General features: G+C 34.2%; 1 protein-coding gene across 1 annotated transcript in view; it reads left to right on the top strand.

Moving 5' to 3' along the window:
* Nucleotides 1-22,454, top strand: part of ADGRV1 (adhesion G protein-coupled receptor V1) — a 596,167-nt gene that overhangs the window by 40,599 nt on the left and 533,114 nt on the right. The window contains exons 2-9 of the mRNA XM_025388176.1: nucleotides 7,370-7,554; nucleotides 10,352-10,501; nucleotides 11,635-11,730; nucleotides 13,916-14,020; nucleotides 16,458-16,571; nucleotides 18,232-18,797; nucleotides 19,495-19,765; nucleotides 20,137-20,466. Coding sequence (XP_025243961.1) covers nucleotides 7,370-7,554; nucleotides 10,352-10,501; nucleotides 11,635-11,730; nucleotides 13,916-14,020; nucleotides 16,458-16,571; nucleotides 18,232-18,797; nucleotides 19,495-19,765; nucleotides 20,137-20,466 — 1,817 coding nt within the window. The remainder of the gene's footprint in view (nucleotides 1-7,369; nucleotides 7,555-10,351; nucleotides 10,502-11,634; nucleotides 11,731-13,915; nucleotides 14,021-16,457; nucleotides 16,572-18,231; nucleotides 18,798-19,494; nucleotides 19,766-20,136; nucleotides 20,467-22,454) is intronic.

A 22,454-nucleotide genomic window follows, 5' to 3' on the forward strand; every position in this document is an offset into this window, starting at 1 on the left:
GATGACTGAATTCAGAGAGTCCAGTTTTTTACCACTTTCTATTGGGTCCCAGATGTCTTGGTAATTATATCTGTACCCTTTAGATGGGAGTATGGAAGATTCTTCTTTGGGGAAACTGATCGATGTAAGAGTAAAGTTTTTTCTATAGATACTAAAATTGGGACTTTTTAATAAGTGGTTCACTCGTTCACCCAAAGTTGACAAGCCACATTCTTCTACACATGCTCAGAACTTTCAAATACTATTTTGGTCTCTTATCCTTGATCATATGAAGATATGAAGATCCAGATATTCAGAGCATCCAGTCATCAGTTTAGTCTCATAATTTTAAGTATATACAGATGATCAAGAATTACCAGATATAGAAGATAGATTCCAGAATAAATAACAAATTTTGTTTTTGTTAATTTAGAGGTAACAAAGAATATAAAGAGGGAAGGTTTTTTTAAAAATCAGTATTTTCTAAGATATTTCACAAAACCATTGGATTAATAGAAAAATAACAGGATACTGTTAAATTCTTAGAAATTGAAAACATGATAGCATGAATTAAAAAATACTAGGATAATTGAAATTTAATGTGAATTAAATTCTTGGAAAGCAGAGCAAAAATAAAAGAATTGGAAATTAGAGAGAATAAGATATAAGAAAATGAGAGAACCATCCTCAGAATAGCAGTACCAAATAATAGGAATTCTGGGAGAGAGATCAGTGAAAATGGAGTTGGGGCAGAAATCATTGTGAAATAATAAAGGAAACGGTCTGTCTGAAGGATATGAGTGGCACATTGAAGGGAATTTACAGAGTGTTCAGCCAAATGGGCAAGAATGAACTAATTCCAAGATACATCATTCTGAAGTTTCAGAACACTTTACAATGAGAAGAACCTTCCAGAGGGCGGACAGCACAATCAGAACGGGTCACAAACACTTCAGAATCAAAACAATTTTAGATTTTTTAGTAGCAACACTAGGTGTTTGAAAACAGTGGACTGAGGCTTTCAAAATTCTGAAAGAACATTATTTTTACCTACAATTCTATACTCAGTTAAACCGTTAGTTAAGTGGAAGGATATTATTGTGATAATTCCTAACATACAAGACCTAAAACATTTATCTCTACATATGCTTTCTCAGGATGTTACTGGAGAGTTTTCTCCATCAAAACAAGGGAATAAACCAAATAAACTAAGACAGAAGAAAATATGGGATTAACAAACAGAGAATGAAACACAGGAAAGGATTCAAAGGGATTCCAGGATAATAGAAACAGGGATCCCAGCATGACTGTTGCCCATCATGTGTAGAGGACAAACACTTTTGATTGATGTAGGTTAAAGTTACCATAATTGTGTCAGCTGTTCCCCAAGAGTGAATCGGTGGGTGTAGTGAAAGTCAATGGAAACTGGCATTTTATTGATGAGATATACAATGATGATGGTATGTGTCTGAAACAATAAACATATTCCTAACACAAAGGTCTACATGGAAGCCTGGTATTCCTTTGTTAACTAACATCTTGGAAAGGTGTGCTGATTTATATAGTCTGTTTTCTGTAGGAATACATATATGTACACACACACACACACACACACACAGATTTCTATGGTCTGTCTTCTGTAGAAATACATATATGTCTGTATATATATACACACGCATAAACAATCTCTTGAGAGATATAAATGAAGTTGATAACTGGGATTCACTGTGGGTAGGAGCAGCATATGGCTGGTGGAGGGTACTGTGAGGGAGGCTTATTTTTTACTGTTTATCTTTTTGTTCTTTTTAAATATTTTGCCACGTGCGTATATAAGGTATTTAAAAATGAATAAAATAAAATGTATTTCTTAAAAATTGAAGATAAAGACAAATGACATTAACTACAGTCTGAGTAAGAGACTATTTGTTTTATTTATTACTTTAAAAATGTTTAGCACTTATTCTATTTGTAACATTAGAGTACTTTGTTTTTGGAAGTTGTAAATTTAAATTCTGTTTTGGTTTGGGAGAGGGCAAAGGTCATTTTTTTTGGTGGTTCTTGCCAAATACAAATAAGACAGATTAAGAATTCTTAGAAGCTGAATAATTGATGATAGGAACGATGAAGCTTCTCTTGTTCCACAGGAGTAATTCTATAGTTTTAGAATGCCCCTTAGTAGATGTAATAGAATTCAAGTAATTCTAAACTTGAAAACCTTGTTCCTTTAGGATCATATTTTCAGTATTAATTACCTGGTGGTCACTCCGTGGGAAGATGCTTGCTATGGCATTGACAAGGCAAAAGATGAAGCTAAAAGGTCAATGCATTCATTCAGTTCTGCACTAGTAATATTTGTCTTTTCAGGTCCTTGTCCCATCACTCATAGATACTGTACAGTTTTTTATTCTGAAATGTAAAGAGATGGAGTTAACTTTCAAATTGAGGGAAGGTTTTTTTAATTGAAGTTGATTAATGCAAAATTAATTGAATTATGATTTTCTTTCATTGTCTTCTATTGGGTCCTAATTCTTATTTTTTTATTTTACTCTCTTCCTTATTCTACTCTGTTTCTGCATAGTTATTGAGACATAGAAAAAAACACTCTTTGACTCTTCGTTTTAATCAGAATATGCTCTACCTATTACATTTCCTAAGGTGCCCATCACTTGTTTGAGACAAGATGGGAGGAAGGTACTGTCCTAGATAAACAGAATTTAGAATTTATTGGTTATAATGAACATTGTTGATGAATTTTATAGTATTTGATGCTTTTATGGGCTAAGTAATCCAGGTAAAAAATAAAGCAGGGAAAATAGGATTACGTTTTTAAACAGGAACAATGAAGCATCCTGAGAAACAGCAATAGGAATAAATTAATGTCAGACTAATGTAAAGAAGCAAGATATTGGGGTTCCTTGGTGACAATCAGAAGGGGCTTAGCTTTTTCAGACACTGAATCAATATGGTACATTCTTGTCCTGCTGTGTTCTATTCTGAAGACATCCTTAGTTTGTCTAAGTGTCCTATTAGTCATTGCCAGTTATGAGCTGGAGGGGAAAATATTAGACTGTGAGTACAGATGGTGGTAAGAATTGCATGGGAACAGAAGATAGCTAGCATGGCATCCTTTCATGAATGCTTAGAGAAGAATAATACTGTTGAATGTTATAGTGGGACAGAGGGGACTTTCCAGTTTGTTTATTGTAAGATGAGTTTTCAGTATCACAAACTGGAGATAGGCGGATAAATATTGATGTTGAAAGCAACAGAAAACCCAACCCAATACAGCTAGAGCACAAAATGTAATTTATTGTCTCATTAACTGGAAAATCCAGGATAAAGCTGAATTCAAGAGCTTAAGCTTGATTATCAAAATGTGGCTCCTTTCATCCCCTTGGCTCTGTCTTTGGCTGTGTTTGTTTCATTTCCAGACTGTGGGAGAACTTGCCCCAATTATCACAATCCCAAATACAGTGGTAGAGGGAATTTCCATTTTTATGCTTAAGGGAAAGTTTCCTAATTGTGTCTTCTGTCTTCTTGGCTTTGATTGACCTGATCTGAATGGCCAACCCTATGATTCTGTTTGAGCCAAGGAACATATTTTAAGTGTCTTTGTGTCCTCGGTGATAGATTAGCACAGGGTGTTGCATGACATACAGGTACACAATATACAAATGTTATATTAAACTGTAAGCTGCTTTTCTGAAAACAACCATTTTTCATTGTAAGAGCTGCTCTAATATAGTCCAGAAGGTAATTCTGAATTTTTTTTTGGAGCAAAATTAGGTGACTTGTTGGAGAGACTGAATATGATTACTAGAATTCAAGAATTTGAGATTTTCTGCCTGTGTGCTATCAGGACTTATCAAAATCTCACAGTAGAATTCAGGAAATAAGAAGCAAGAAATTAAATTACATATCATCTTAGCATGATAAGAGATCTATTAAGAGATTAGGGAAGAAAGAGTTTTAATTTCTTTTGAATCATACAAAACAAAAGTGAGAGGTGCGAAGAGAACATGGATGATAGCTGGAAATGAGAGGACTTGAATATTGGAATATCATCCCATTAGAGAAGAAGAATGATGTCAGTGAAGCAATTATTCTTTCACAATTGCAACAGAATACAAATTATGCACATCATGATCTTAAAACATACGTTTGAAATTCATTTTATAGAGAAGTTTAAAAATAAGTGGTCTGACGGGGCATGAAAAAATTGTGTTAAATCTAATAAGAGAAAAAAATGACCTAAAATAGATTTAAGACTTATGCACTTTGTCATTTATTACTAATGCCTTGTCTTCTGAGTTTTATTTTAAAAAAACAGAATTCCAAAGATTAGATTTTTAGTATGATAGAGGGAAGTGTACCAAGCTACTCTAAAAAATAAACTATTCAGCATTTGTGTAATTATGCGTGTCTTGTAATGGGAACTTCATTTTCAAAGCTTTTTTTAATCTTTAAATTCTATTGAATGCCAATTTTGCCCCAACAACTTTTCATACAGTGTGAAAAGATGAAAGCAAAGGAGATGCAATTATCAATGATGTCACAGAATTTGAGGCATTTCCAATCATGCCTGTGTGCTCATTTTGCATAATCTCAAAACTCACTGATGTGGACCAATTTCAAATGAATTTATTGACTTAAACACAGGATCTTGGAGCTCTAATTGCCTGGGAAACTGTAAGAATGCAGCATTTGAGCTATTGGTCCTGACATAAAAAGATGCTGTTAAATATTTAAAGTAGTCAGGAAAACTGTAGTGTCATTTAAATAAATGTAATGTTTATTAGAATAATAAAGTGAAACTTTTAGGAGATTCAAAATTATGCATTCTTATGGGAGTTTTGGTTATTGTGCATGAGCTTGAAATATCTGAATGCTTGGAAACGTAGCATAAATGATCTATCATATTATTCAAGGTGGTGGTGTGTGATTTGTTGAAATAAAATGTAAATGGCAGTATGGTGTGGTTATTGGGTAGAGAGTTTGGAGTTAGCCTTCAAAGCCTACATAGCCACTTAACTGAATAATATTGCATATGTTAACTAACCCATCTCTGCTTTAGTTTTCTCAGCTATAAAATGGTACTATTGCTATGCTCACCTTCTTCATAGAGATATTGTAAGGATTAAATGTGTTAATGTACATAAAGTACCTTAAAACAGTGCTATATAAGCATTTGCTGTTATGATCACTCTGTAAAAGGCATTACAGCTTTTATTCAGAATGCACAAAATCTTAAAATGCGATATCAGAATATGAAAAAACATATGAGGAAGTTTGCACATATAGCATTGAAAAAGTTCAGTAGTTAACTCGTAACTACAAATGTGACCTTTTGTATGTTCACTCCAGGACACACTTCTAACACTATTCCTCACACTCTAGGACAGTAATTCTCAAAGTGTCTTATACCAAGGATCAGTTGCATCAGAATTAATAGGGCTACTTGTTTTAAATGCATATTCCTGGGCCTCACTCTAGACTCACCAGATCAGAATTTTTGAGAGTGAGAATTTGCATTTTAACAAATGCCTGAGGTGATCTTTATGCAGGACAGATTTTGAGAACTGTTCTTACTTGTTCGTGATTCCCTCTACTCATGCTGTAATCTCACTTTCACTCTGTCTCACATTGCACTTCAGATGTCTTATTTCTCTCAGTTCACGGTTCTATCACATCTCCCGTTCAAGGACTTTAGATTTTTCTTTCAAAATCACAGTAGACCATAGTTGATTTTTTTTTCTTTCACATCCAAAGCCTAGGTTGCCACCTTCTTTCTCCCTCTTCATTTTGTACTCTCTTCATTGTACTTTGTTCATTTCCTTCCCACTATTTGTCCTAAGTGGGGTGTAAAATCATTCTGGCTTTGGGATTCCATAAAAAGACCTTCACTTGGCTTTGGTTTAGCTCAGAACTGCTCCCACTTTCCTGTCTCACAAATGCTTTGCTTTTTTCCCTTCCCTTTCTCTCATCTTTTTCATTTCCTTTCTTTCCATGAACATTACTGGATTAGAAGACAGGGAAGAGTTTGCAGCTGGTCAAGGAAAACTATTTTATTTCTTCTTCAGATTTCATTAGTCTCCTGGCAGCTTTGCCTGGAGAGAAGGGACAGGTACAAAAGAAGTCCCAATCCTTCAGCATCTCTGTCCCTGTTAGCTTATATCCCTTTCCTGGACTCCATTTGAACTCAGCATCCCTGTCTGGGTTTTGCAGTCAGAAGTGTGTGAGACATCATTGAGCAGTCTCAGACTGCATTATCCGTATATACTTAACTGAGAACATTGCATTTAAATCCTAAAATATATCAGAAACTCATGTATTTGGTGTGTCTAAATATAAAGCCATGTGTAGCCAAGTGGAAACATCACAAACAAGAAAATGTTATTACTTCTTGGCCAAGGTAAAGATTAATAGGAAGCATTTTGGCTCATAGAATATGTAATGCAGCTCTTTAAAACACGTGAACTTTTTATGTTCGTGTGACTGATCACATAGATCCATTGGAATCTTAATGATCCATGAGGGAAATTGTTCACATTTTTAGAGGTACATCTACATTACAAAACAGCAGCATTTTCAGGAGACCACTGCACTGTTGTGCTTTTGAAAGCTCTTGAATCCCAGAGTACTGAAAGTAGGAACAATATTGATGACTCATACATATACATATCGTAGTAAAAAAAAAAAAAAAAAGTATCATGAAAAAAAGGAAATATACACTTTGATAAACTTGCTTATTTTAAAGCAACATGAACATTTTCTTAGATGTGGTCTTAGTATTTTAGCTAGTAAAATGAAAGAAATTTAAGTCCTGGAAATTTATCCCTTCTTTGAGAGGATTAGAATTTCCTTGCAATGACTAAGAATTAAAAAATATTCTCAAAGGAGACAAATTTAAGGAAAAAGTAAACACCAACCAAGAAATCAATTTGTTGCTAGAAATGTAGCTTCAACTGTTTCAGTTTTGGCTGGTATTTCATAGTTTTATTTGTATAAATATGGTCTTTAATTAAATTTCCATGTTGCTGCTTAGGTTTTTCTTAAAGTGTGGATGTCAATAAATTTTTTACATGAACTAAATTTAATAAGTAAGTTTAACTTATAACTATTATCTTGGTATAGAAGCTAAAAAACAAAAAGTATTTCTGAATGGTAGAAAAAGAACCATAAGAGTACAATCGTGATTTTTTTAACTTCTGTCATCACACATCTGAGTTTGATGGCTTAGTAGTTGATATATTTATGTCTTAGTTGTTTGCTGTCTAACTTTTCATACTGTGTTTATGTCTATAAACATCACAATCTAATGAAAATAGATTAGATATATTTTGTGAATTTTATACATATATACATTTTGTTTTGTTTTGTTTTGTTTTAGGGATGCCCTCTGCATCTTTATTAGTAAATCTTCTTTCAGCTTTACTCATCCTGTTTGTGTTTGGAGAAACAGAAATAAGATTTACTGGACAAACCGAATTTGTTGTTAATGAAACAAGTACAACAGTTATTCGTCTTATCATTGAAAGGATAGGAGAGCCAGCAAATGTTACTGCAATTGTATCGGTAAGAAATTATTATAGTTCTATTTTTACTGAAATAGATATGAAATTTCTTAGTTTTAATGGCAAGGAATTTTTTTTTTCCGTTTGAGATTTTGAGCAGTTTCATTATGGTAAATGATAGATGATTTGCACATAACACTATTCCATTTTTATCTCTTATAGGTTTATAGAGTGCTCCAACATAACCATGTGCATTTGACAGTACCATTTTTAAAGATATAGACTGATCATTTTATAGTGTTCATATATTTATTTTAGAACAAGAACTTTTCATTTTGGGTAATTTGGATTGTAGTTATCTCTGCTCAGATATACTATCTATTGTAAGGTGGTGTAGAGAAAATGTATGGAATATTTAAAAGTAGAAAACTGACAATAGTAAAAAAAACTTTAGTTATGTCTGAGAACTCTTTTAGTGGGAAAAATTAAGAATATTAACTTAAGTGAATGTTAGGTAGAATTTGTTAAACTATAGATCTACCTTGCACACAGTTTAGTTACTGGGTGGATTGTGTGTGCGTGAGTGTGTATCTACTTTTAACCAGAAAGTTATGTTATATGACCACTAAGAACATTGCTATATTTGAGTCTCAAAGTACTTAAACATTTTGTTTGTAAAAATAAAATTTTAAGTAGTAGGTTTAATAATCACATTATGAAATATTATAAAAAGAGAAGATGCAGAAAAATGACCTATGAACAAATCCAATGCTATAATTTTAGTTATTTGTGACATACAGCTATATAGAGAAATTATTTTTAGAGTATGCATTATATTAGATAATCTTTTTCACATAATTTTCATTGAATCTTAACAATTTTTTCAGATTCCTTTATCATTTTCACAACTTTTCTTGATGGTGTTGTAATTACTTCCTTATCATTCTTCCTTTCCATTGAGGTTGCTTTTAATTTTTACTACTATGAATGTTATTCTGGTGAATATATATATGTGTATATATTTTGATTTTTACTTATTTTGAATTGTTAATTATTTGATTAATTTGCATTTGATTAATGAAATTGATGAAATGATTTTCATAGGCTGAATTACTGTGCTTTTCTGTTTGTTTCAGTGGCTCTTGATAATTCTTTCTTAAAGTTTGTGTCATTTTCTATAGTAAGGTATATTTCCAACACCCTTGACAACTTACTTGGATTTCTCAACTATTTAAAACTTATTTTTATGTATGAGAACTAGGAATTGACTAAAATTTCCCTGTACATGTTTTTTATTGGTACTAAATCAAATATTTTTTCTAGTAGTTAAATTACTCATTTTGTGCTGTTTGGTGAAAGAGATCGCATGTTGATCTGCACAAGGTCATGCAGAATCTTACTAATAATGTGGAGACTCTTACTAGTCATGCTGATTTTATAGAATAAGATCTTAAAAAGTTAAGGAGAAGTTTATGATTACTAAAACATTTGAAATGCTAAAAGAATTAGATCTTTATTGGAGATGTGGGAGAATATGAGTACAACTTTAGGTTGAGTTTGGGAAAGAGCAGTTTCTTTGAAACAGATAGGGAAATAATTGATTTTCCTGACACATTTTTTGTCAGGCCACATACACCTCTTTCTTTTCCTTCTCTCTTTTTTGTCGATATATAATTGTTGTATGTATTTTGGGGGGTATATGTGATATTTTAATATTTGTATACAATGTGTAATGATCAAATTAGGAGAATTGGGATATCCCTCACTTCAAACATTAATTTTTTCTTTGTGTTGGAAGCATTACAATTCCCCTCTTCTATCTATTTTGATATATTAAATTATTTGATACAATAAATTAATGTTAACTATAATTTTCCTACTGTACTATCGAATATTGGAACCCATTCCTTCTGTTTTTGACTCCTTAACCAACTTCTATTCATTGTCCTCTTCCCTTCTCAGCCTCTGGTAACCACCATTCTACTCTCTACCTCCATCAGATCCACATTTTTAGCTGGATGAGAATGTGTGGATGAGAAGATGCAATATCTATCTTTCAGCGCCTGGCTTATTTCACTTAACATAATGACCTCTTTTTACATTCATGTTGCTGCAAATGAAAGGATTTCATTCTTTTTGATGGCTGAATAATATTCTGTTGTGTTGCTTTGCATACATACAACATTTTTTTGAGAATTTTAGTTATAATTTGTCTTCTTGTTAGGTTTGCTGTAGTCTACTCCAGATCAATCAAGAGCAGAGAAAAAAAATTCACATAATTGCTTTCCTATATAATTATTATTTTTCTGTGTAATATTTGTTTTCATTTCACAACATGAACAAATGATTTTGTTTAGAATCATTTCTTTTTTCTTTTTTTTTTTTTTTGAGGCGAAGTCTTGCTCTGTTGCCCAGGCTGGAGTACAGTGGTGCGATCTCAACTCATTGCAACCTCTGCCTCCCGGGTTCAAGCGATTCTCCTGCCTCCGGAGTAGCTGGGACTACAGACGCACACCACCACGCCCAGCTAATTTTTGTATTTTTATTAGAGACGGGGTTTTACCATATTGGCTAGGCTGGTCTCAAACTCTTGACCTTGTGATCCGCCCACCTTGGCCTCCCAAAGTGCTGGGCTTACAGTAGTGAGCCACTGAGCCTGGCCTAGAATCATTTGTTTATTTCTGAAGATAAGTTTTTTCAGTTGTTAAATATTTATGATTTTTGTTTTTGTAAACCCTGTTGATAAATAGAAAAGTCACTTGATTTATGCTTTTTCTCTTGATTGCTGTAATTAACATCAGTTTTACTTGTCCTAATACTGTGTTAAGTAAGAATGATCTATATTTTGCATTTCATAGCTGTATGGAGAGGACAGTGGTGACTTTTTTGATACATATGCTGCAGCTTTTATACCTGCTGGAGAAACAAACAGAACAGTGTACATAGCAGTATGTGATGATGACTTACCAGAGCCTGATGAAACTTTTATTTTTCACTTAACATTACAGGTAAGTCCATGTTTCCTCATAGAAATTATAAGGAGGACTTATAAAACTTGTAAAAATCTTTTAGTGCTTAACAACGTATCTATCTAGAGATGAGCCAATTCAGATAACTGGTGGTGGTATTCGTAGAATCCAGAACTGACAACCTCTTCAGCATTTCCATAATCTGGTTATTCCTTGATCTTGTTCAGAAATTCCACAGCTAGTTTTTGAATCCATTCACCTTACTCGGGAATTGCCGTGACACTTGCTCCAGAAAACTTTGCCTTCCCTTTGGCCTTTTTTTCTTTTATTCCTCGCCTGCTACCAGATATGCAAAGAATGACTGTGACTTCTGAGTTCAAAGGACAAGGATACAAAAAGTAGGCATGGAAGTGGGAGGTCTCTGTGACTTAAATTCAGAGTACCGCTGGGGAAAAAAACTTGAGTAGTCTTAGGTTTAATTGAACTTTATGGCTTCATCTATTAGGTTGAGGCAATGACTCGCTAACAACATTCTGGTGTTTTTTTCTAAAGACCATTAAGAATTTTTTTTTTTTAATAATTGTGTCACTACCATTAAAATATTTGTGAAAATGACACTTGAAACAGTTATGTTTTGCTCTTTTAAGTCATTCTTTAAAAAATATACTTTTGTGCTGCTCTTGAACATCTGTGCAAATGTTACAGAAAACTCTGCATTTTATAAACATAGTTTTAATGTTTTATCTTCAGTTTGGTTCTGTGATTCATAGAATAACTAATTCTAAAGTTCCAGTACCTTCAATAGCATGAGAAAAATTACATTGAATTTTGTACTGTGTGTGTACTTAATTCTGTTATATTAGTGACAGCATAGTAATTATAACTAATTTATAATATAGTATTACTAGCCAGTGATGATTTATAATTATACTATCATATATTATTAAGAGTCAGTGACTTACGCTTTTCAAAACTTTTTTGAAAATTTTTCATTTGGAACTTCTTAACCATATTGATGTAATTGGAATGTTTACTTAATCTGCACATTAAGATTACATATGTATTTTTATTATATTCTCAATAACTACTTGAAGACAAATTCTACAAAAATAAATATTTAATTTATTATTTTATTTTTAATTCATTATTTTATTTTTGGGATTTTATTTTAGAAACCTTCAGCAAATGTGAAGCTCGGATGGCCAAGGACTGTTACTGTGACAATATTATCAAATGACAATGCATTTGGAATTATTTCATTTAATATGGTATGGACACAATTTGATGATACTTGTGGTTGCTAGATAATAGTTTATTAAATTTTAAAAATTAGTTTTCGTGATGTTAGCAGTATCATGCTGTCTTTTGATATTTAAATAAAATTTGCTTTAACTTTATCTCTGTTTCACATTCTGTAGACCATTCATTTGTTCTACCCAAGATGTTTGTGAATTGAGGAGGCTTGTATGATCGTGGTCATCTGTTGTCCTAATCTCTTTTTGCTGATTGTTCCACCTGACTCCTTTGTTTCCACTTTTGTCTTTAATTCAGATATACCACCCATTGCTTTTGCCTGATTTCCCCAAATGTCACCTAAATAAAGTGTTGATTGTTTGTCAGACTCTTCTGAAAGTTTGGAGTTAATGGGAGATGAGAAAGCATATTGAAATAATACTTTTCAAAAAACTTACTATGAACTTAAATTGAATAGCAGGTGTTAACATCTCTTTAAAATTCTGTAGTCATCCCAACTCTTAAGATTTTCCCATTAATTGATATTTTCTGAAGGTTGAAACTTCATTTCATCCCACTCACTTTTGCTCAATAGTTTATTTTCTGTTCCTTAACTAAATTCCTGTGGCTCTGGCCAATCCTATGATCAGAGGGTTTTATGCTTGGAAACAAATACACAAGATAGGGCCCTTCTTTAGATGAATTGTTTCTAGCTCTTAAAATAAAACCAAGTTTATCTCCAATACAATTGAATTTGGCCACTAAATTTTAGACTCCAGTAACATTCCTGACTTGGAGTCTCTTTGAATCACATTACTAATTATAATTAATAAAACACGTTGCAGTACTTCCCAGCTTTTCATTTATTTTTAGATTGCTACTACAACTGGTTGTATTGTATGTCATTTTCTTGGTACCTTAACTTATCTTTGAAACAAGTGGGCTATAGGTAAATATGATCTTTATAATGCAGTATCTTCATTAAAAAGTGTATTTGACCAACCTCAGTTTAGTAGAAATTCGGTAACCTCCATTATACTATCATTTACAAACATTAAGTTAATTAATCAGCCATCTCTTATTTGAATGATAAGGAATTATTAATGATGAAGCAGGCTCCCTTAATTGCTTAATTTCTCTCCATATGGCTTTCCTGCTACACTAACTCCCTGTGTATCACCTCTGACCTCATACTGATTTGTTTAAAGGTTTATTTTGTTGTTGTTGTTGACATTATACATCTTAGCCTCTGGGAAATGAATCCTAGTTTCTGGCATGAGTCCCAGGTCCCTGACTGGTGGGGGTCTCAGTGCTGCCAGGCAGCCTTTGACATCCTTAAAATTAAACTAAATAACCATTGAGCTCACAGTGGTGCTCAATAGGCTGGCTTTGGTTTCCACCCTGAGGATGATTATGTTGGTAGTGAAGATGACATTGATGATGATGATAATAATAGCAACATTTACTGAACCCTCAGTATATGTCAGGTAGCAACATTTACAGAAGCCTTAGTATAAGCACTTGATGTGAACTATTGCATTGAAACCTTATCACAACCCTTCAAGATGGGCATTCCTAACCCCAGTTATGGATGGAGCTACTGAGTTTTGCTGTCACCCGGAGAGTTGGCCACTGCTTCTGTAACCTGTATGCACTTGGCTGCGTCTGTATTCCTCCTCTCCCACCTTGAATTTCCACCAGCCAAATCAGCATATTTCTTTTGAAGTCCTCGCTTTCACCTCCTGCAGAGATCCTGTCCTGAAAGTTGTTAGCAGTGTCTGCTTTTCACTGACAAGCTGGCTGATGTGGAGAAAGAGGGGTTGTGGGCAAGGCTAAGTGGTGGTCCCAGTGACCTGCTGCCTTGGTCTGGAGGCTTAACTCATGTCTGTCACCTCCTGGGCCTCTGTGAGCATTTGAGTTTGTCACCTTTCAACTAAAAAACCTTTAACTTCCTCAGCAGAACAGCTACTTGATGGTAGAACCAGGACAAGAAACTGCATCTTTTGCTTGACTAGTTTTTATGTTCCCTTTACTCTATTATTTTTAACTTTTTCAGCATTTTAAAGCTATAGTTCATTGAGGCTAGGAAATATCACATTCTTATATACAGTGTGGATTGATTTGTCTGTGGAAATCGAGCGTTTCTGAGGTAATAGTTTTTACCGCCTAATACCTCTGATTGCTCAGCTCCTCATCATCTGTGCTTGCTCTCCTCAATAGCTTCCCTCAGTCACAGTGAGTGAGCCCAGGGGCAGAAACGAGTCCGTGCCTCTTACTCTCATCAGGGAAAAGGGAACCTATGGAATGGTCATGGTGACTTTTGAGGTAAGTTTACTCCGAAGTAATTTTATTTTAGTTACTTTTATTTTTATTTTTGAGACAGAGTCTTGCCCTGTTGCCCAGGCTGGAGTGCAGTGGCATGATCTCAGCTCAGTGCAACCTCTGCTCCCTGGGTTCAAGTGATTCTCCTGCTTCAGTCTCCCCAGTAGCTGGGATTACAGGCACGCTCCACCATGCCTGGCTAAGTTTTGTATTTGTAGTAGAGACAGGGTGTCACCATGTTGGCCAGGCTGTTCTTGAACTCCTGGCCTCAGGTGATCCGCCTGCCTAGGCCTCCAAAGTGCTGGGATTACAGGCGTGAGTCACCGCACCCGGCCCTGAAATCACTTTAAATGCGAACACTGGAGTTCATACCAGGTGGCTACAGTTTTGAAAATCAAAGTTCCTTGTATAATAAACACGACACAATACAATTAAAATAAAGATGAATACTTTTCTGATCTGATACATTTCATGATTAATATAAAAATGTTTTCCTTGCTGCTTGTGTATACAATGCTTACATGAAATACAAGCTAACATTTTAGTTATGTGGGAAAAATAAATCATAAGATAGAATAATAATGTTAATTCTATAAATTTCATAAAACTTTTATGATAAATGTTTTCAAAAATAGGAAATTTTAAAATACCCATGGATTACTTAGGTTTATGTAAATTATTTAATATGTTGTCTTTCTCCATTTTATTTTTATTTTAGTTTTTTTTTTTTTTTTTGAGAGAGGATCTTACTCTGATGCCCCGGCTGGAGTGCAGTGGCACAGTCATGGCTCACTGCAGCCTCAACCTCCTGAGCTCATGCAGTCCTCCTGCATCAGCCTTCTGAATAGCTGGGAATACAGGTGTGCATCACCATGCCCAGCTAAGTTTTAATGTTTTTTGTAGAGATGAAGTTGCATTATGTTGCCCAGGCTGGTCTCGAACTCCTGAGCACAAATAATCCTTCCTCTTCAGCCTCCCAAAGAGCTGGGATTACAGTCATGACCCACCATGCCTTTCCCCTACCCCCCATTTTTTTCAGTACACCAAATGGATGGTGTTTATTGCCATTGCACTCCACCATGGGAATCCATAAATGTTACAGGATGTGGCATGAATATGATAAGCTGTGGGTGACGTGTATTTTTCAGGTACTAGCTCTAATCATGTGATTTGATTGCTTACTGACCATGTGCCAATCATTGTGTCACCACATTGCTGTTCCGTGAGATACACATTTAAATCTCCAACTAATTTTTGTGTTTTCTGTGTTTTTTAGGATCCGCAACATGATCATACACTATTTTCAAACATTAGAGTGGTAGCAATTTCAGACACCAGTTTCTTTCCTAATTATCAATTGTAATATCAATAAAATGGAAACTTATATTTATGTAACACAATTCTATGGAAGCATAGAATAGTTTTGTTCATGCTTGTGGGTGTCCACATCATATGGTAGTTATGTTAACTACACAGAACATAGAACAGCAGAGGGCAATAATGCATGAAAAACATAGTAAACACTAACCAAATATGCAGTAGTCTTGCAAGTTCTACACTGGAAGTCATACACAATTTTTCAGGTACTTAGGAATATGCATTTAGACAATACATTTTTGAAAGTTTTTCTGATAAATATTGGAAAAATTAGAAAATAATTGGCTGTAGAAAGAATAAATCATCCAGGTTAGAGTGTTTTCAACTTATCTATGGATGTCTAAAGTTATTTTATCACATTTGTAGCCTGTTTTCTGTTTAAATAATTATAAGTAACGTTTTTGGAGTGCTTAATATTGCCATATATTGTTGTAAGTGCTTTATATTGATTATAACTGCATACAGATAGCACCCCTCCCTGGCACTCGATCTCTCTCATACTATTCTTAATTTTTTCTCTATGATACTTATTATCATATAACACACACCCATTCATTTATTTATCATTTATTCCCTTCCTTTAAATGTCAGGTCTATATGGTGCGGAGTTAGCACTGTTCACTGCTAAATCTTTAGTACCTAGAAGAGATGCGGCATGGAGTACTCAACAAATGCTTTTTTAATGAATGATTTTATTCATTCTTCACATCTTCACATCCAGCTTGTGAAGTGGAAAATATTAGCATTTGATTCTGTTACTTGAGGGAATTTACTAATCTTGAATACCCTTTCTTCCAAAAAGAAATATTTATAGAGTATTTCTCCCCTCAGGTTTAACGTAATGCTTGAGAAAAAGCAGCTCATAGAAACCACGTACTTTAATGCAGTTATAGTCAATATCTATAATTACGTTATAGGACCTATTAATTTGAAGGGCAGAATGATGTAATTCTTTCAGAACATCTTTAAACTTCAGATTTTTGTCAGCTGACATCACAATGATGCTTTCTCAATCTCGAGAAGTATTTTGTATTTATTGACGGCATTGTGTGTTTCTTTTCAGGTAGAGGGTGGCCCAAATTCCCCTGATGAAGATTTGAGTCCAGTTAAAGGAAATATCACCTTTCCCCCTGGCAGAGCAACAGTAATTTATAACTTGACAGTACTCGACGATGAGGTTGGCTAATGTTACATACCCAAATGGGACAAGGACCCTGTGTTGCAGGACACAGTCCTATATAAACTTAGTGTATTGTGGCCAGTCATACCTCAGCTATAAATAGCTGACTATTTTGGAATACATGTTATTATTATTTATCTTACTTAATTCACATTAAATTGTACATCTAAAAGCTGATGAATTTGAATATAACTAGCAACCATACATAATACAAACATTTAAGCATTTTGTATACCCTGATAATCTATTTGTGTTCGTGCTTTCAATTTTGAGCAAGAACAGTACTAACCTGGAATAAATATTTTACCACAAAAGCAAAGAAAAATTCTACTTAAGTTGATATTCTTTTGTTTGGATATTTTTAATGTTCACATTTATGGGAAGGTTTTTATTATTTTCATATTTCACATTGAGACTACCAAGGATAGAGATACATGATACAGCTAGCTTAACTGCTAAGAAAAGAATGAATCTGAGCAATAATGTGCAAGGATGTCCCCCACATGAGCTAAACAAGAGAAAACATGACTTTTTAGAAAAGAAACTAAATTTTGCCAGAAAAGAAAACAAAAAGAAAATAGCTGGGAGTTTGTAACCCTTCTTCTACCCTCCTACAAATATTCCGAAACTAAATCACAAGAAACCTCAAGAGAAGGGAAAAAAATGTATTAGAGTATTAGAAGACATTATGAGAAAAGAGTTCTTCTCTTGAAAAAAAAATAAAATATTTGGAAGCATTGATATCTCTAGTTCCTGTGGTTCTGGAAGCAAGCAAAAAAAACCTTTTGTTTTAAGATCTCAGAGCATTGAACGGGCTATAATTTGGGGAGATGATTAATTATACATTTTGATTGTAAATTTGAAAGATCAATCAAATCATAACATTTTAAGATAAATAGCTTTGCTTTTTGTATTGCTACTGATGGAGGTAAAAGTATGCATTTTTTTCTTCACTTTTATTTCTAAAATAGAGTTTGTGGTGAATGAAAAGCTCACACAGCACTGTGGAGATTAACCCCAAGATTTCTCTGCAGGAGCATAAAAAAAAAAAGGAAAAAAAAAAAACAAAAAAGCAAAAATTGCACTTTAACAGTGTCAGCATTTTTCCTAGTAGTGACTCTTACAGCTTTTTCTCCAGAGAGGCATGATGTGTATCTCGAAAAGCATATATTGGTGTCACATGTTTAACTCCTGAATTAACAACCATTTGGAGAAAAGCAAGAATAATTCACAAGGAAAACTAACAATTTTTATGTAATGTTTAACGTACTTTCCATATTCTTAGGTATTATTAGATTTTCAGTACTACTTCTGACCCTACCAAACTGATAAAACTGATAGAAATGTATGACAGTTTTTTACTGTTTAATCTTTGGAGTTACCCAAAGACCAGTTAAGGTTGAAAGACATTATACTTATACTTCATTAGTTGTACTGTTGCTTCATTACGTTTTCTTTTCCTGTCTAAAACACGTTATTTACCTGTGGAAAATATTTTATTAATTGGAGACTAAACAAGCCTTTCTATTTGCTCCCTCAGTTAGAGAATTTTTATTTCTATGTGATTGTATTGAAGCATAATGACTTGTTACACTTTAGTTTCTTTCCAGGTGTTTTGGCTGTTGATGTTTTGCCTCTGTTTATATTCCTTTAACAGGTACCAGAAAATGATGAAGTATTTTTAGTTCAACTGAAAAGTGTAGAAGGAGGAGCTGAGATAAACACCTCTAGGAATTCAGTTGAAATCATCATTAAGAAAAATGATAGTCCCGTGAGATTCCTTCAGAGTATTTATTTGGTTCCTGAGGAAGACCACATACTCCTAATTCCAGTAGTTCGTGGAAAGGACAACAATGGAAATCTGATTGGATCTGATGAATATGAGGTTTCAATCAGTTATGCTATCGCAACTGGGAATTCCACAGCACATGCCCAGCAAAATCTGGACTTCATTGATCTTCAGCCAAACACAACTGTTGTTTTTCCACCTTTTATTCATGAATCTCACTTGAAATTTCAAATAGTTGATGACACCATACCAGAGATTGCTGAATCGTTTCACATTATGTTACTAAAAGATACCTTACAGGGAGATGCTGTGCTAATAAGCCCTTCCGTTGTACAAGTCACCATTAAGCCAAATGATAAACCTTATGGAGTCCTTTCACTCAACAGTGTTTTGTTTGAAAGGATAGTTATAATTGATGAAGACAGAATATCAAGGTATGATTTATTTTAAATATATTGCTACCATTATTTTAATATATTATTCCAAGATTTAAGTTTTGTGATGTTGGACACACCAACGAACTGTTAGAATATGTGTCATTTTTTCTACCATGGCTTCATTGTTTTCTTTCTTATTTGGAGTGTGATTTAATTATGCAAATGATTTATAGTATAGTAGTTCCCTAGGACACATTCACATATCTACACCTTCATATTAAAAATGTTTTTTTCCACCAGGCATGGTGACTCACTCCTGTAATCCCAGCACTTTGGCAGGCTTAGGGGGAGGATTATCTTAGGCCAGAAATTCGAGACCAGCCTGGGCAACAAAGTGAGACCCTGCCCACAAAAAATAAAATAAAATAAAATAAAATAAAATAAAATAAAATAAAATGAAAAGATTAGCTGAGTGTGGTGGTGTCCACCTGGAGTCTCAGATACGTGGGAGGCTAATGCAGGAGGATTGCCTGAGTCCATGAGGTTGAGGTTGTAAGCTCTGATCACACAATTGCATTTCAGCTTGGGCAACAGAGTATGACCCAGTCTCAAACAAAAAACAAATCAGTTGTTCTTTTGTTACATAGATTCTGTTTTTATCAGTGTCTAATGGACAACTTGACATTGGGAAGGCTAATCTAAGGGAAATAAAGTGTACTATGTGACAATATGTATTTATTTTAAAACATTTAAGATTTGAAGAAATCACAGTGGTTAGAAATGGCGGTACCCATGGGAACGTCTCTGTGAATTGGGTGTTGACACGGAACAGCAGTGATCCCTCACCAGTAACAGCAGATATCACACCAAGCTCTGGAGTTCTCCATTTTGCACAAGGGCAGATGTTGGCAACAGTTCCTCTTACTGTAGTTGATGATGATCTTCCAGAAGAGGCAGAAGCTTATCTACTTCAAATTCTGCCTCACACAATCCGAGGAGGTGCAGAAGTGAGCGAGCCAGCAGAGGTATAACTCTTGTTACGCTTTACGCTTGTTAATATTTCTGTGCTGTAGAAGAACCAAAGAATTTGATCATACATATCAACTTTATGTTTAGTTTGAAGGGACAGGAAAAACACTGGCTTTGGAAAGATAGTTTTCTTGTTCAGTATTCCTTCTGAAAATAAATATTTTACTCTCTAAAAACTTCCACAAACTGATTTAGGAACATTTCCAAATCTGTTTTTGGTTCATCTTTTACTCTATTATGTGTAGGAAGTCATCATTTTTAGACATGAAATATTAATATTCAAATTAGAATAACATGGAAAATACAGAATTTGAGAATCTCAGATGTGAGAATTCTATACTTTAATATTTTATTCCTTTATCTGCAGCTTTTGTTCTACATTCAGGATAGTGATGATGTCTATGGCCTAATAACATTTTTTCCTATGGAAAACCAGAAGATTGAAAGCAGCCCAGGTGAACGACACTTATCATTGAGTTTTACAAGACTAGGAGGGACTAAAGGAGATGTGAGGCTGCTTTATTCTGTACTTTACATTCCTGCTGGAGCTGTGGACCCCTTCCAAGCAAAAGATGGCATCTTAAATATATCGAGGAGAAATGACCTCACTTTTCCAGAGCAAAAAACTCAAGTCACTACAAAATTACCAATAAGAAATGATGCATTCCTTCAAAATGGAGCTCACTTTCTAGTACAGGTACTTTTAGTATTAAAATAATCATAATTTTGGTTAACCCTCAAGTGTACTAATCTGTGTGAAAGAATTAACTAAAATTATTTTGACTTTGTTATTTTGCTGTCATTTATATTTTGTTACTAAAAGTTATTTAGGTAGTTGGAAGAGAGATGATGCCTGCTCCTGAGGTGTATAAGGATAAATAAGACAAGAAGTTTTACCAAAGTTAATATTTTGATTACGTGATATTAAAAGTACACCAGACGTGAAATGCCAGTCATGCAAGTCAGACTGTCATGGATAACAGTAGAGTAACTTACAAACTGTTACAGGGGAGGACAAGAGAAAGAGAGGCTAACTATGCTTTGAATTGATTTGGGAAAATATGACATAGGAATAGGATTTGTAGGATAAGTGTGTTTTCATAATGAATATTACAAGGAAAATATTTCAGAAATAAAGCAATATGAGAATTTATTTTTCTTTTTTTTGAGACAGAGTCTCACTCTGTCACCTAGGCTGGAGTGCAGTAGCACGATCTCAGTTCACTGCAACCTCCACGTCCTAGGTTCAAGCGATTTTCCTGCCTTAGCCTCCTGAGTAGCTGGGATTACAGGTGCCTGCCACCACACTCAGCTGACTAATTTTTGTGTTTTTAGTACAGATGGGGTTTTGCCATGTTGGCCAGGCTGGTCTTTTGTGTTTTTAGTACAGATGGGGTTTTGCCATGTTGGCCACCCGCCTGGGCCTCCTAAAGTGCTGGGATTATAGGTGTAAGCCACCGCTCCTGGCCCAAGAAAAATTTTATAAATACTTTTAAATAATATACTAAAAAATCAATTTCTTTGTCTAGGTAGAATCTCTGTACCTTCAACTGTTTAGTAAAGTCCCCATAACATATCCTTCCATTTTACATATTTCATTTCTTCTGCTAACCAAAATATTATTTTTATGGCCAAAGTGCAAAGTATCTGCACTCATTTATGATACTGTTGTTGTTTTCCATGTGTTGATTGCTTGACACTTAAATTCCAAAATCAATAAAGAGTGCTTATTAAATTATGTAAACCAATTAAATACAGAATCAGGCAGTGTGAATGGACTGACAAGGAAAGAGCTAAAATCTTATGTTGCCATACATTTTGCCAACTGAAGTATATAGCAAATGAAATATTCTATTTCACTAATTTCTTTGAATCTTACCACATTTAAGTATGTTTCATATTTTGTCTAGATTTTCTTTTTTGATGGATTTATTATTCTTTTCTCTGGAGTTTCTGATTGTCCCTTTTCTATATGTTATCTTCACTATATTTTTGAGACCTTGCTGCTATCTTCCTGTGCGTGTTGAATGTTGAGTTTAGCTAAACTAACTGCTTTCTATGCTTGTTTTACATCTGTTGTCTGGGATGTTTTTTACTGAACTCCTGAATTTTCTTAATCTCTTGCCTTTTCCTTCTGGGATTATGTTGTAGTTTTATTGTACTATATCTACCCTCAAACACATGTGTTGAAATTATATATGTAAAGTAAACTTTTTGAGTCTTTGAGCACCTGAAATGTGAAATTTTATACTCATATTGATAGTTTGGCTTGGTAGAAATTTCTAGATTAAAATAATTTCTTCTTCAGAACTTGAAAGGAATTGTTGTTAAGCTTCCAGAGTTGCAGATGAGAAATTTGAAGGGAAGGAAATGATTTATCTTTTAGATAACTTGATCTTTGTCTCTGAAAGCTTTTTACAACTGTTTGTTGGTGTTCTGAATTTTGTAAGACTGTGTCAGCACTTGGTAGGGTGACTGTTTTCATTTTGAAGACTCCCGCCTTTTTTTAAGCTGAGCCTCCAGGCATGCTTGTGCTGTTAGTGCATTTTTCGAGAACTCTTGTCCAAGGGGCTTAGTGGGTAACCTGTTGTGGGGATGTAGGATTTGTCAGTATGTAGGCGACACCTTTTTGTAATATATCTACACAGAGGGAGGCATTTGCCATCTTCCCCAGAGCCCTACACT

This window comes from Theropithecus gelada, chromosome 6 (assembly GCF_003255815.1).
Source record: "Theropithecus gelada isolate Dixy chromosome 6, Tgel_1.0, whole genome shotgun sequence".
NCBI lineage: Eukaryota > Metazoa > Chordata > Mammalia > Primates > Cercopithecidae > Theropithecus > Theropithecus gelada.